This window comes from Balaenoptera physalus, assembly GCF_965194825.1.
Source record: "Balaenoptera physalus genome assembly, chromosome: 20".
In the NCBI taxonomy this organism is placed as follows: Eukaryota; Metazoa; Chordata; class Mammalia; order Artiodactyla; family Balaenopteridae; genus Balaenoptera; species Balaenoptera physalus.
In genome coordinates this window covers 10,883,592-10,896,888 of record NC_138901.1, presented here as the reverse complement: position 1 = coordinate 10,896,888, position 13,297 = coordinate 10,883,592, and the positions used below count along the sequence as shown (strand labels likewise).

Genomic DNA, 13,297 nt, shown 5'->3' with positions numbered 1-13,297 from the left:
TTATCAAACTTTAGCAGAAAACATAGAGAAAATCTTTATGACTCTAGGTCAGGCAAAGATTTCTTAGAGAGGACATAAAAAGCATGAACTATGAAAGAAAAAAATTAATAAATTGGAATTCATCAAAATTTAAAACTTTGGCTCTTCAAAAAACACTGTTAAGAGAATGAAATTACAAGCCAGCCTGGGGAAAAATATTTTCAAAATACACATCTGGTAAACGACTTGTATCCAGAACATATGAGAACTCATAACTCAATAATCAGATAAACTACTCAGTTTAAAAATGAGCAAAAGAATAAAATACCTAGGAATAAACCTATGTAAGAAGGCAAAAGACCTGTACTCTGAAAACTAAAAGACACTGATGAGAGAAATTGAAGATGACACAAACAGATGGAAAGATATACTATGTTCTTGGATTGGAAGAATGAATATTGCTAAAATGACCATACTGCCCAAGGCAATCTACACATTCAATGTGATCCTTATCAAATCACCAATGGCATTTTTCACAGAATTGGAACCAAAAGTTTTAAAATTTGTATGAAAACACAAAATATCCTGAATAGCCAAAACAATCTTAAGAAAGAAGAACAGAGTTGGAGGAATCACACTCCCTGACTTCAGACTACACTACAAAGCTACAGTAATCAAAACAGTATGGTACTGGCACAGTAAAACAGACACATAGATCAATGGAACAGAATAGAGAGCCCAGAAATAAACCCACATACTTATGGTCAATTAATCTATGACAAAGGAGGCGTGAATATACAATGGAGAATAGACATTCTCTTCAATAAGTAGTGCTGGGAAAACTGGACAGCTACTTGTAAAAGAATGAATTAGAACATTCTCTAACACCATATACAAAAATAAACTCAAAATGGATTAAAGACTTAAATGTAAGACTGGATACTATAAAACTCCTAGAGGAAAACATAGGCAGAACACTCTTTGACATAAATTACAGCAATATTTTTTTGGATCTATCTCCTAGAGTAATGGAAACAAAAGCAAAAATAAACAAATGGGACCTAGTTAAACTTAAAAGGTTTTTCCCAGCAAAGGAAACCATAAACAAAACAAAAAGACAACCTACAGACTGGGAGGAAATATTTGCAAATGATGTGACTGACAGGGGATTAATTTCCAATATATACAAACAGCTCAAACAGCTCAACATAAAAAAAACAAACAACCCAATCAAAAAATGGGCAGAAGATCTAAATAGACATTTCTCCAAAGAAGGCATACAGATGGCCAACAGGCACATGAAAAGATGCTCAACATTGCTAATAATCAGAGAAATGTAAATCAAAACTACAATGAGGTATCACCTCACACCAGTCAGAACGGTCATCATCAAAAAGTCTACAAATAATAAATGATGGAGAGGGTGTGGAGAAAAATTTACATTCCACTGTTGGTAGGAATGTAAATTGCTGCAGCCACTATGGAAAACAGTATGGATGTTCCTTAAAAAACTAAAAATAGAGTTACCATATGATCCAGCAATCCCACTCCTGGGCATATATCCAGAAAAGACAAAAACACTAATTCAGAAAGATTCCTGCACCCCAGTGTTTATAGCAGCACTGTTTACAATAGACAAGACATGGAAACAACCTAAATGTCCATCGACAGATGAATGGATAAAGAAGATGTGGTATGTGTGTATGTATATATATATATATATACACACACACACACGGACACACACACATATATATGCAATTACTCAGCCATAAAAAGAATGAAATAATGCCACTTGCAACAACATGGATGGACCTAGAGATTATCATACTAAGCGAAGTAAGTCAGTCGGAGAAAGACAAATATATGATATCACTTATATGTGGAATCTAAAAAAATGATACATATGAACTTATTTATGAACTTATTTACAAAACAGAAATAGACTCACAGACATAGAAGACAAACTTACGGTTACCAAAGGGAAAGGGGGTAGAGAGATACATTGGGAATTTGGGATTAACAGATATATAGATAAACGATAGCACAGGGAACTATATTCAATACCTTGTAATAACCTACAATGGAAAAGTATATATATATATATATATACATATATACATATATATATATATCTGAATCACTTTGCTGTATACCTGAAACATTGTAAATAACTATACTTCAATTTTTAAAAATGAGCAAAAGACACCTTTTATCAGAGAAGATATATGCATGGCAAATACTCACATGAAAAGACGCTCAATATCATTGGTCATTAGGAAGATGCAAATTAAAATCTCGACAGGACACCACAACATATCTACTAATGGCTAAAATTTAAATGACGGCACTATTAAGTGTTGGTGAGGATGAGAATGGCTGGGAATCTCAAACGCTGCCAAAGTGTTTCCCAAAGTGGTCTGTTCCATTTTGCATTCCCACACCAAGACCTGCACACAATGTCACAGCAGCTCTGGTCATGCTACCGTCCAAACTGGAAACAACCAAATGTTGATATATCCACATGAGGGACGACTACTCAGCAACTGATCTTGTAACATCAGGCTGACTCTCAAAGCACTGTGCAAAGTGAAAAAAAAGCTAGACAAGAAAAGCTACGTATTGTGTGATCCTGTTTATATGACATTCTAGAAATGACCAAACTATAGGAGCAGAAAGCAGATCAGGGTTGCTGGGGGCTGGAGGTGGGAAGAGGTACTGACTTCTGGGATGCAGGAAACAGCTGATATCTTGAGTGTATGATGGCTACTTGCGTCTGTCCATTTGCTGAACTGAACTGTGCTCTGAAAAAGGATAACTTTTTACATAACACTAATAATTTACATAATAAATTTGTACATAAATTATCCTCAATAAACCAAACTTTTAAAAGTTACTCATTTTCTTTTTTAGGAAGTAGAAGCCTTATAAATACCTAGAATTTGACAATAACAATAACAATAAGACATCCAATATTTATGACACAAATCTGAACACTCAGTAAAACATGCATGGGGGAAAAGACACCAGAATGCTAGCTAATCAACTGTCATTGTCACAAAAGGAGAAAGACTGTGGTATTTTAAATCTTTATCTCTGTTTTTCTAATTTCCTGTAATGTGATCACTTACCCTTGATAAAAATTATTTTTAAAAAAGACACACTTGGGAATCCCCTGGCGGTCCAGTGGTCCAGGACTCGGCACTTTCACTGCTGTGGCTCGGGTTCAATCCTTGATCAGGGAACTAAGATCCCACAAGACCCACAGAATGGCCAAAAATAAAAAAAATAATAAAATAAAAAAGACACTCTTTAAAAATGTCCTTCATAGAGAACAAACTGGTGGTTGCCAAGGGGGAGGGGGTTGGGGGAGGGATGGAGTGGGAGGTTGGGGTTAGCAGATATAAGTTTTTATATATAGGATGGATAAACAACAAGGTCCTACTGTAGAGCACAGGGAACTATAGTCAATATCCCATGATAAACCATAATGGAAAAGAATATTTAAAAAATGTCTACATATGTATAACTGAATCACTTTGCTGTACAGCAGAAATTAATACAACATTATAAATCAACTGTACTTCAATTAAAAAATTGATTTAAAAAAGTCCTTGATTAACAGATCCCAGTGGAAAATAAACAGAATGAAAAGAACTGGTGGAATCTAGAATATGTCTGAAGCTTGGCCCAATCCATCTGAGGATTAAGAGGGAACCTGTTACAGGATCTCAAGGCGATAAAGCTGATAGATTAACACCCAGCAGAGGTGCTGAGCCCTGCCTGTCCCACACGTTTCCTGTCGGGAGGTATGACAGAGGCAGATACCAGGGCACAAGGGGACCTGTTTGTGTCCCTATCCCTGAGAGGGTGTAAATTCTAGGCAGGGTATCCCCCCCATCCCAAGTTAAGCACAGTATAGTCTTTGTATTTTCTGGCTTGTTCTGAGACGTTTCACATGGAAATGACCCATTTGCTTTGAATGTATGACTTTCAGTGTTTGCTGCAGCCTCAACATGATTCTTCACCTGTGGTTGGGAGGCACTCCTAATGCGACTTTGTCACTAACTACAAAGATTCCGTAGGAGCTGCTGCCTTTCAAGTCTCTGTGTGGTAGGGACCCACAATAATAGAATATGATTGCTTACACACACACACACACACATACACAAAACACACACACACAGGAAGTGCTGGACAATGGGGGGGTCCCTGTGGGGGGCACAGGCCATGAGACTCCCAGCCTCAACCTTACTCAAGGTCGACGTTGGGCAGGAGGAAAAAGCTGCCCACAGGCCAAGGCCTCTCCTGCACCAAACACAGGACAGCATTGAGGGGGCAGACACAGCGGGAGTGGGCAGGCCAGCAGCCCCAGGGGGCAGGGTAGAGAGGAGCCCAACCCCACAGCCCTGAGCCCGCCCGGTTCCTCCACCTGCGTGTTTAAAGGGAAAGCAGATCTTTAGCCGGACTTTGCCTGGACAATTCCATGATTCTCCCTTTGGCTTTCTCTCATCGACTCAGGGAAATGAAGGAAACGAGTATTTTTAATCCAGCATTACCCATGTAAAATGGCTTGTTTTAAAAACAATCAGTCCCTCCGTTTTTGTTTTTCTGAGGTCGAGTCGAGCTATGATGTGCTCCCTCCAGAACCGGCTTCCACATCTGGGCCCCAAGCACCCTGGAGGTTTGGGGAATTCAGGCAGTGCTGTGTCTGGAAGCCTCTGTCTCCAGCACCCCGCCCAGGCTACACGTCCAGCCCTCGCTAGAAGTGAGAGGGGAACGTGAGGGGGGCCTCTTCCTTCCCTTTTCAGGGAGATTAAAGCAGGATTTCGGATGGAACTCAGCCCTCGGCAGAACAATAGAGAAGGGATGAAGTTTCTGCACACAGGTGGTGAAGCTGCAAATCAAAGGGACACCTTTATCTCCCCAAGATAAATACCCCTTTTTCTTTCTCTCTGTCTCTCACTGTTTCTCCTTAATCCTCCCAGGAAATCTGAGCGTGAAAGCTTTGCTGCTCCTGGTGCCACGGAAAGTTTGAAAGGATTTAAGAAACACTGAAATCTGGGTGAACAATAAGGGTGGCTTCAAGGCGGAAGCTGGGGCCGAAGGGCTGCGGGGCTGCAGGTGCACCCCTTTGTCCCAGGAGAGCCGAGGATGGGCACTCCGTGCTCACCTGTGAGTAGCCGGGCGTGGAGTCCACTCCGCACCCGCCTCCGCATTCCCACACTTGTCACGAGCTCTCCCCGCTCGCCCAGACACCCCCGTGGTCCTGAGCCACCTGGCCCACCTCCATGGCAACCAGAAGGGCCGCCTGTACCTGAGTGCCTCTTGGATGGTCTTGTGAGCCTCGTCGCGATGCTTCATGCCCACCAGGCTGGTGGCCCACTGCTGCAGGATGCGCTTTTTCTCCATGTTGATGGCATCTATTTCCGTGCAGGCCTGCAGTGGAGAGTTGAGGTTACTTGGATGTTGGTCTTATGTCATTAAGCTCAGAGCCCCAAAAGGATGTTGGAGAGCCCCGAGCTTCCTGAATCATCTTCCTTCTCTGTTACCCATGCTTTTCTTTATCTGCATCAGCAGAAGGACACATGTGAAATTAAACATGGCTCTAAAGACCTGTCTAACACCTGCCTGAGCCTTGAGCCCCAGCTGTGACACGGGAACAGTAACAGTACCCACATCCTGTGGCCGTCGGATCAGAGGGGATGGTGCCTGTACGCCCACCACGCTCTTAGCTCGACCACAATTGCTGTGTCGTGTGGTGCTCAGAATGTCCTGATGGGTCATTTCAGTGGAATCATTGCACCGTTAGCAAGTTGGCCTCGTGCTGATTCCCGGAAGGGGCACTGAGTGGGAGCTCGGGTGAGACCCCCATTAGGCCACGAGCATCTCTGTGGAGGTGATGAGTCCCAGCAGCGTCTGCTCTTGGTGGATGTGCGTGGTAGATGCTGGAGGAAATCAGAGTGGCCTTGAACACTCACAGGGATGATAAAAGGGTGGAGCTGGACGTGAAAGGAGGCGTCACCCCTGGGGATCCCACTCTCAGGTGTCAGGGCTTTAAAAAATCATCTATTCATTATTATTATTATAGAGCATAAAGTGGTATGAATTAATTATACCATGACTGGTGAGACATTTCAGGATTTGGGTAAGTTATTAACTGAGGAGGTTGCTCTGTGCCGTGGAGTAGGTTGTGCACTGCCCAACAGTGCCCGGCTGAGGCAGTAGGTACCAAAACCACTGGGCTCCTCCCCAGGCTGGGCTCTGTGGGGCTGGTCAGCCAGAGGCAGGTGCCCCCCGATTCCCCAAGGCTGCCAGACGAGGGCCTGCTGACCAAGGTACAGGCTGAGATGCAAAAATCAAGGCCGAATTCAGTCTTTAAATGTTCTAAACACACTCCTCATCAAAAAAAGTGTTTATTCTACTCAGATTAGAATATGGAAGTAAGCAAAAAGAAAATAAAAATAATCTCACAACTTAGAGTTTACCATTTCTAACACCCCGGTGTTATCTTCCTGTGTGTGTGTGTGTTTTGCGTGTGTGTGTAAGCAATCATATCCTATTATTGTTTTGTAACTTAGTATTAAAAAGTAGCGGGGGGCTTCCCTGGTGGCACAGTGGTTGAGATTCTGCCTGCCAATGCGGGGGACACGGGTTCGAGCCCTGGTCTGGGAGGATCCCACATGCTGCGGAGCAACTAGGCCCGTGAGCCACAATTGCTGAGCCTGCGCGTCTGGAGCCTGTGCTCCGCAGCAAGAGAGCCTGCGATAGTGAGAGGCCCGCGCACCGCGATGAAGAGTGGCCCCCACTTGCCGAAACTAGAGAAAGCCCTCGCATAGAAACGAAGACCCAACACAGACATAAATAATAAATAAATACAGTGTAAAAAAAAAAAATTGCCATCAACTGGTGGCTTAAACAACAGAAATTTATTTAAAAACAAAAAAAAAGTAGCGGGACTTCCCTGGTGGTCCAGCGGTTATGACTCTGCGCTCCCAATGCAGGGGGCCAGGGTTCGACCCCTGGTCAGGGAACTAGATCCCATGTGCATGCCGCAACTAAGAGCCCGCAAGCTGCAGCTAAGAGTTCGCATGCCACGACTAAGATCCCACGTGCTACAACTAAGACCCGGTGCAGCCAAATAAATAAACATTAAAAATAAAAATAAAAAGTAGCATATTGTGAATGGGTTTCCATGCCAGTAAATATTTATTATATTGGTGGGATAGTCCTCCACTGCATGGATATATCAGAATTTGTTTAACCAATGTCCTCTTCTTGGGACTTTCTTGGTTATCACATACAGCACTGTGTCCCCAGTGACTCTCTATTCATTTTGTTCGTGAAGTATGTAATGTATACAGAAATTTTATTTGCATGCCTATTCTCCCTGGAATGAAGTCCAAACAGTGATATTTTGGGAGAGCTTGCTGGGGAGCGGGGTGGGTGTCCCTGACATGCAGTACAGTATTGCCCTTGAATAAGGATCTTGATGAAGACAGATTGCACCCCCGCCATCAGTATGGGAGCCCCAATTCCCCTGCCTTGTTCATCTTTGCCAACTTGGTGGGAGAACCCCTGTCCCGCTCTCGTCTGTCGTCAATGTCTGTGTCGTACCTGCCATGGGACCCCTGTTCTGGGTGCAGGAATGCAGGATGAACAAACGTGGGACGGTCCTGCCCCGACGGCACACAGCCAGCAGGGAGGGGCGGGAGGCAAAAAAGACGTAATGAAAGAAAACTACAGCATCGTGTGTGTGTACACAATCATCACAGAGCAGAATCGCACACGGCAGATTCTGAATTGATTTTCAAAATCTCTTTACACCACCAAACTTACTGGTGTTATGCTTAGAAAGGCCTCTCCAACCCAGGGCTTTATAAATATTTATCTTTTTCTTTCTTCTGGTACAGTTTCCCTTGTTTCAATACTTGATCCCATGTGGAATTTTAGTGTGTGGTATGAGGAAAAGATTTGATTTTTTTCCCCAAATGATTAACCAAATGTCCCAGCACCACCGGGTGCATAATTCACTTGCTCTCCATTAATTTATAATCCATGAAATTTCTATATAAACGTTTCCTTGATTCTGAGCTCTCTCACAGGCTCCCACAGCCTACCTGTCTGTCCCTGACTCCAGTAATTCATTATTTTAGCCTCTAGGGCTTTATAGTATTTAATGCTAGGTGGACCCACCATTCCGGTTTGTCCTGGACTCCCCTGGTTCTAGCCCAGAAAGTCCCTCGTCTCGGGAAATCTGTCATTTCCGGGCAAACTGGGACCGTGGGCCAGCCTTCATGAACCTTCCTCCCTGGACAATTCTCTGCTAGTCCTCTGAATTTATTTTTCAGATAAAATTAAGAATCACTTTGCTAACTAAGAAGTTTTTTCCCCCCTGAGATTCTGATGGGAGCACATTCTAGGTTAAGTATATTCATAGGTTGGCAAGCATTGGACGCTTTCCCATGTGGACCCAGGTGTGTTTGTTCATTTGTTCAAGCCCATTTGTCTCTCCTTCAATAAAAGTGGGTTGTTTCCTTTGTGTCATCACTGCACGTATGAATGCAGATGGTGACTCACAGATTAAAAAAAAAATGGTCACAGCCACTTTGGTTTCCAGTGCTGGCCACTGAACTTGGAGCTGCACTGAGCCCATGCCCTCCCTTACTCCACACAGGAAGGGAGATGTGGGCACCGCCCTGGAGCACTGGCTGCCCAGGCTGAGAAAGGGTAGGGAAACTTCAGCCCTCTCCGAAAGAGGCCTGCTGTCGCTAAGGAACTTGCTAAGGATGCCCCAGCAAGCAGGACAGAATGTCCCAGCTCCTGAGAGGCCTTTCAGTCTATCACTGGCTACAGTGGGAATAAGAATACCGGCCATGAGTCAGCTGGTATCTAATGTGTCCCCAGCGTGGGTCAGCCAGATGCTCTGAGATGCTTATGAGGACAGACAGATGTGCAGGAGGCTGGCCGGCTAACTGGGGGCTCAGTCAGTCTCCTTGCAGGCATGCAGGCACTGCCTGGGCGCTGCCAGATGGCGCTTGTGCCACTGAGCGCTTACCTCGCTCACTGCCTTCCTGAGCGTCCGGGTGTCCTCAGCCTGCGCGCGGTACTGGGCCTCGAACAGGGCAATCTGTTCTTCCAGCTGGTTGGCTCGGGTGGTCAGCTGGTCCACGTGCAGGTCCTGGAAGGGAGGGGACGAGATGCACAGTGAGATGGGTCCCCAGCAACCTCAACCCACGTCAGCAACCCCATGCTGGGCATGGCCCCCAGGGCTGCGGTATTCACGCAGGGGCAGGGCTGATCAGATCAGGAAATCAAAGATGTGGTAAATAGTCACACGGGCGTCATCTTTGCAGAATACCTGCTGCTTCTTCTCCAACTCGGCCCGCATGCGCTCGGCTTCCGACTTCTTCACGACTCGCTTCATCACCCGGATGTCGTCACGCACGTCCTGGTCTATGTTCTGCACATAGAAGAGATGCAGAGCCAGGGTCTCCATCTCGGTTTGCAGAGCTGCCACTGGGGAGAGAGGGGGAGGGTGTCCCAGCATCGCACACCGGACATCATGGAAGCAGCACCCCTCCCCCCACTGTGGGGTGGGTCTGGGAAACAGCCTTTAAACTACAAAGACCCATACCTTTTGCCATCAAAGACTTTACAGTCTAGTTGCAGAGACGAAATATATGTAATCTATGCCCACCAACTGCAATAAGCCCTCCATTCCCACCACATATTAGAGATTCTCCGTGTCTAAGGATGTTCTGAAACAGTGTCAAGGTTACGAGGCCTCATGTGAATTTTACAGATTTCTTACCACTTAGAGGTTGGCAATCTCAGGTACCGTCCTAAATCCCCTGGGAGGAAACCAGCCTGAAGGGTGGGCTGAGCACCACTGGAGTATGGGTTCCTTGGAACGAAACCCACATGAGATTGATTTATAAGCTAGAACACCAGTTTATTTAGGGAGATAGACTTCAACCAGTAATTGCTGGCTCACTTGTGTAGAGCACTCCTTATTCAGTGGGTAGATCTAAACAGAAAATCGATTTATAGATCAAAAGGCTGCTGGGTGAATATCATGTTGGAGTTAGGTGATTTTGAAGGATGAACTTAAACTTGAAAAATAATTTTTAAAATTTTTACATCTAAGATGACTGTAAAAACCCTAACACTAGAGAATTCTTTGGCTCCTGTGTGGGTAAGAGTTATGGGGGAGGGGAATGGAGCAAATGCAGGGAAACGAGGGGGGAGGTTTTGTAGAAAGAGTGGTTGCCGGGTGGACTGGGGTGGGGGTATATTTGGGGAGAGGGTCTTTAAAGAGGTAATTAAGATAAAATGAGGTCACCAGGGTGGGCCCTAACAACTGGTGTCTTTATGAGAAGAGTAGGTTAGGACACAGACACACAGAGGATGACTTTGTGAGGATACAAGGAGAAGACAGCTGTCTACAAGCCCAGGAGATTGGCCTCAGGAGGAACCACCCTGCCAACACCTTGATCCTGGACATCTGGCCTCCAGAATGACAAGAAGACAAACTTCTGTTCTTCAAGCCGCCCAGTCTGTGGCCCTTTTCTATGGCAGAGGGCGCCAACTAATCCACCCCCACCTGAATCAGAGAGCTCACCCACCCATCCTTCAGGGCACTCACTTCTGCCCCTCTATCCTTTCCTGGCTGAGTGACTGAGAGTCAATATTTCAAATATTCTTTTTTTTTTTTTTTAATTTTTTTAAAAATAAATAAATTTATTTATTTATTTATTTATTTTTGGCTGTGTTGGGTCTTTGTTTCTGTGCGAGGGCTTTCTCCAGTTGTGGCGAGCTGGGGCCTCTCTTCATCGCGGTGCGCGGGCCTCTCACTATCGCGGCCTCTCCCGTTGCGGAGCACAAGCTCCAGACACGCAAGCTCAGTAGTTGTGGCTCACGGGCTTAGTTACTCAGTGGCATGTGGGATCTTCCCAGACCAGGGCTCGAACCCGTGTCCCCTGCATTAGCAGGCAGATTCTTAACCACTGCGCCACCAGGAAAGCCCCCAAATATTCTTTTTAATTTATATTCTTTCAACATTAGTGAAATCAAGTCTGTTTTCACAGTTTGAAGACCAGCTGTCCTTTTGCTTCTCTGACTTGCCCGCTCATACCATTGGCCCTTCTTCTACGGGTGGGATAGTCGTCTTTTACCTATTAGGCTTCAAAGGGCCCTTCATGTAATAAAAACAGGGTGGCTAGAGTCTTAAATGCCTCCCATGACCTCTGCCCCCAGTGTCACTCCTGTGATTGTGTTTTGTGGCTAAAAGGGAAATGATCAGGTGGGCCTGACCTGAGCAGTTGAGCATTCTAGAAGCAGTTTTCTTGACCTGGTGTCAGAAGAGGAAGCCAGAGAGATTTGCAGGGTCAACGGGATTTGTTTAGTGTGAAATAGGAGTCTAAGTGTTTATTTTCAGGTGGTCAAATGATCAAAAATATTTAGTGATTTAAAAATACAACCTGTACTTTCAATTTGCAGTAAATAGCTAAATTCCTGAGTAAATTTCCTGGAACCCCCTACTCTGTACTATTGATCTGCTTGCCCATTTTTTCTCTAGTGCCATTTTGTTTCTATTGCTGTAGATTGATACTGTGTTTTGATACCTGATAGGACAATTTCCCTTCATTATCCTTCCTTTTCACAATTTTCTTGGATATTCTTGTGCATTTAGTGTTCCAAGTGAACTTGGAACTTGAAAATCATTGGAGAGCCTTTTAGGTATTGCATGCATGCATTGATAAGGGAAAAAAGCAAGGAACAGAGCAGTGGGTATAATATGCAGCTACTTGTGTAAAAAATATAGAAAAAAATACCACAACCCTTGTAACTTTGCTTTTATATGCAAAAACATCTTTAAAAGAATACACAAGAATCAATAATACCGTGTGCCTCTGTGGAGGTGGCTGGAGGCTGGGGCGGGAGAGACTCCAGAGTGCCTTAATTTTGTATTATTACTTCTTGAAAATAATAAATAACTATGTTAAATAAATTCAAGTTCACCCAAAACATCCCATCATGGATTTTAACTGGACTTGCAGTGAACTACTTATTAATTTGGAGAGAAATGACATTTGTATCCTCTCATCTGGTTACATGATTGTTCCATTTATTTAAATCTGCTTTATGTCCTTTAGTAAAATTTTATTGTTTTTCTTCAGATAGGTTCACTTGCTTCTTGTTAGACTTATTCCTCAGTATTTTATGGTTGTTATAGCTATTATGGATGAGGTTTTAAAAAATTATAATTCATAATTGGATATGACTGGTAGAAAAGAAAATTATAGCTCTGGTATTCAGTTACTTTATAGATTTCTTACCGTTTTTTCATCAGTGATCTTGAATCTGCTAGGTAAACAATCATACCATTGGTGGAGAATGAGTTTCATGACTTCATACCCAGAATCTATGCTTCGTTTATTTTTCCTGTTTTCTTTCATGGCTGGAACCTCCAAAACAATGCATCCTCGTCTCATTCCTTAACTATGATTACTCCAGGGCTTTCCTCTGAGTAAAACTGCCTTGTTAGTGGCTGATAAATACTTACAAAGAACTTTCCTTCTACCCTAGTTTAGGATGGACAATGAGTTTTATCCAAACACCCATTTGACATCCACTCAGAAGATCTATTTGTTCTCTCTCCTTTAAGAATATAATGCAATGAATCAGTAGATTTCCTAATTTCAAATTATTCCAGAATTAAGCCCTCTTGACTAGGAAGTATTTTTCTTTTCATATATTGCTGAACTTAATCTTTTGTTGCTGGGTAAAAATTTAATATTTGCTAATATTTTATTTAGGATTTTTACACCTCATAAGTAGGACCACTTTATAGTTTTCTGTTTTTGTACGTTGTAAGCTTTTCCAGTAAGGATTATACTGAACATTGTAAAATAAGCCTGAGGGTGGGGGTGTGGTGTCCCTGGTGGCGCAGTGGTTAAGAATCTGCCTGCCAATGTAGGGGACACGGGTTCAAGCCCTGGTCCGGGAAGATCCCACATGCCACGGAGCAACTAAGCCCGTGGGTCACAACTGCTGGGCCTGCGCTCTAGAGCCCGTGAGCCACAGCTACTGAGCCCACGTGCCACAACTGTTGAAGCCTACGCACCTAGAGCTGGTGCTCCACAACAAGAGAAGCCACCGCAGTGAGAAGCCCACGCACTGCAACAAAGAATAGCCCCTGCTCACTGCAACTAAAGAAAGCCTGCACACAGCAAAGACCCAATGCAGACAAAAAAAAAAAAAAAGCCTGGAAAGAGTTTCCCAAATTTTCCACCCATTTGTGGGTTAAATAACA

General features: G+C 43.9%; 1 protein-coding gene across 2 annotated transcripts in view; it reads right to left on the bottom strand.

Annotated features, from left to right (window-relative positions):
- The window catches only part of CCDC40 (coiled-coil domain 40 molecular ruler complex subunit), a 43,806-nt gene that overhangs the window by 17,678 nt on the left and 12,831 nt on the right, over positions 1 to 13,297 (bottom strand). For both annotated transcript variants that reach the window (XM_082441510.1, XM_082441511.1), the window contains 3 exons: positions 9,341 to 9,498; positions 9,038 to 9,160; positions 5,297 to 5,418 (listed from right to left, as the gene is read on the bottom strand). In XM_082441510.1, the coding sequence (XP_082297636.1) occupies positions 5,297 to 5,418; positions 9,038 to 9,160; positions 9,341 to 9,498 (403 nt within the window). The remainder of the gene's footprint in view (positions 1 to 5,296; positions 5,419 to 9,037; positions 9,161 to 9,340; positions 9,499 to 13,297) is intronic.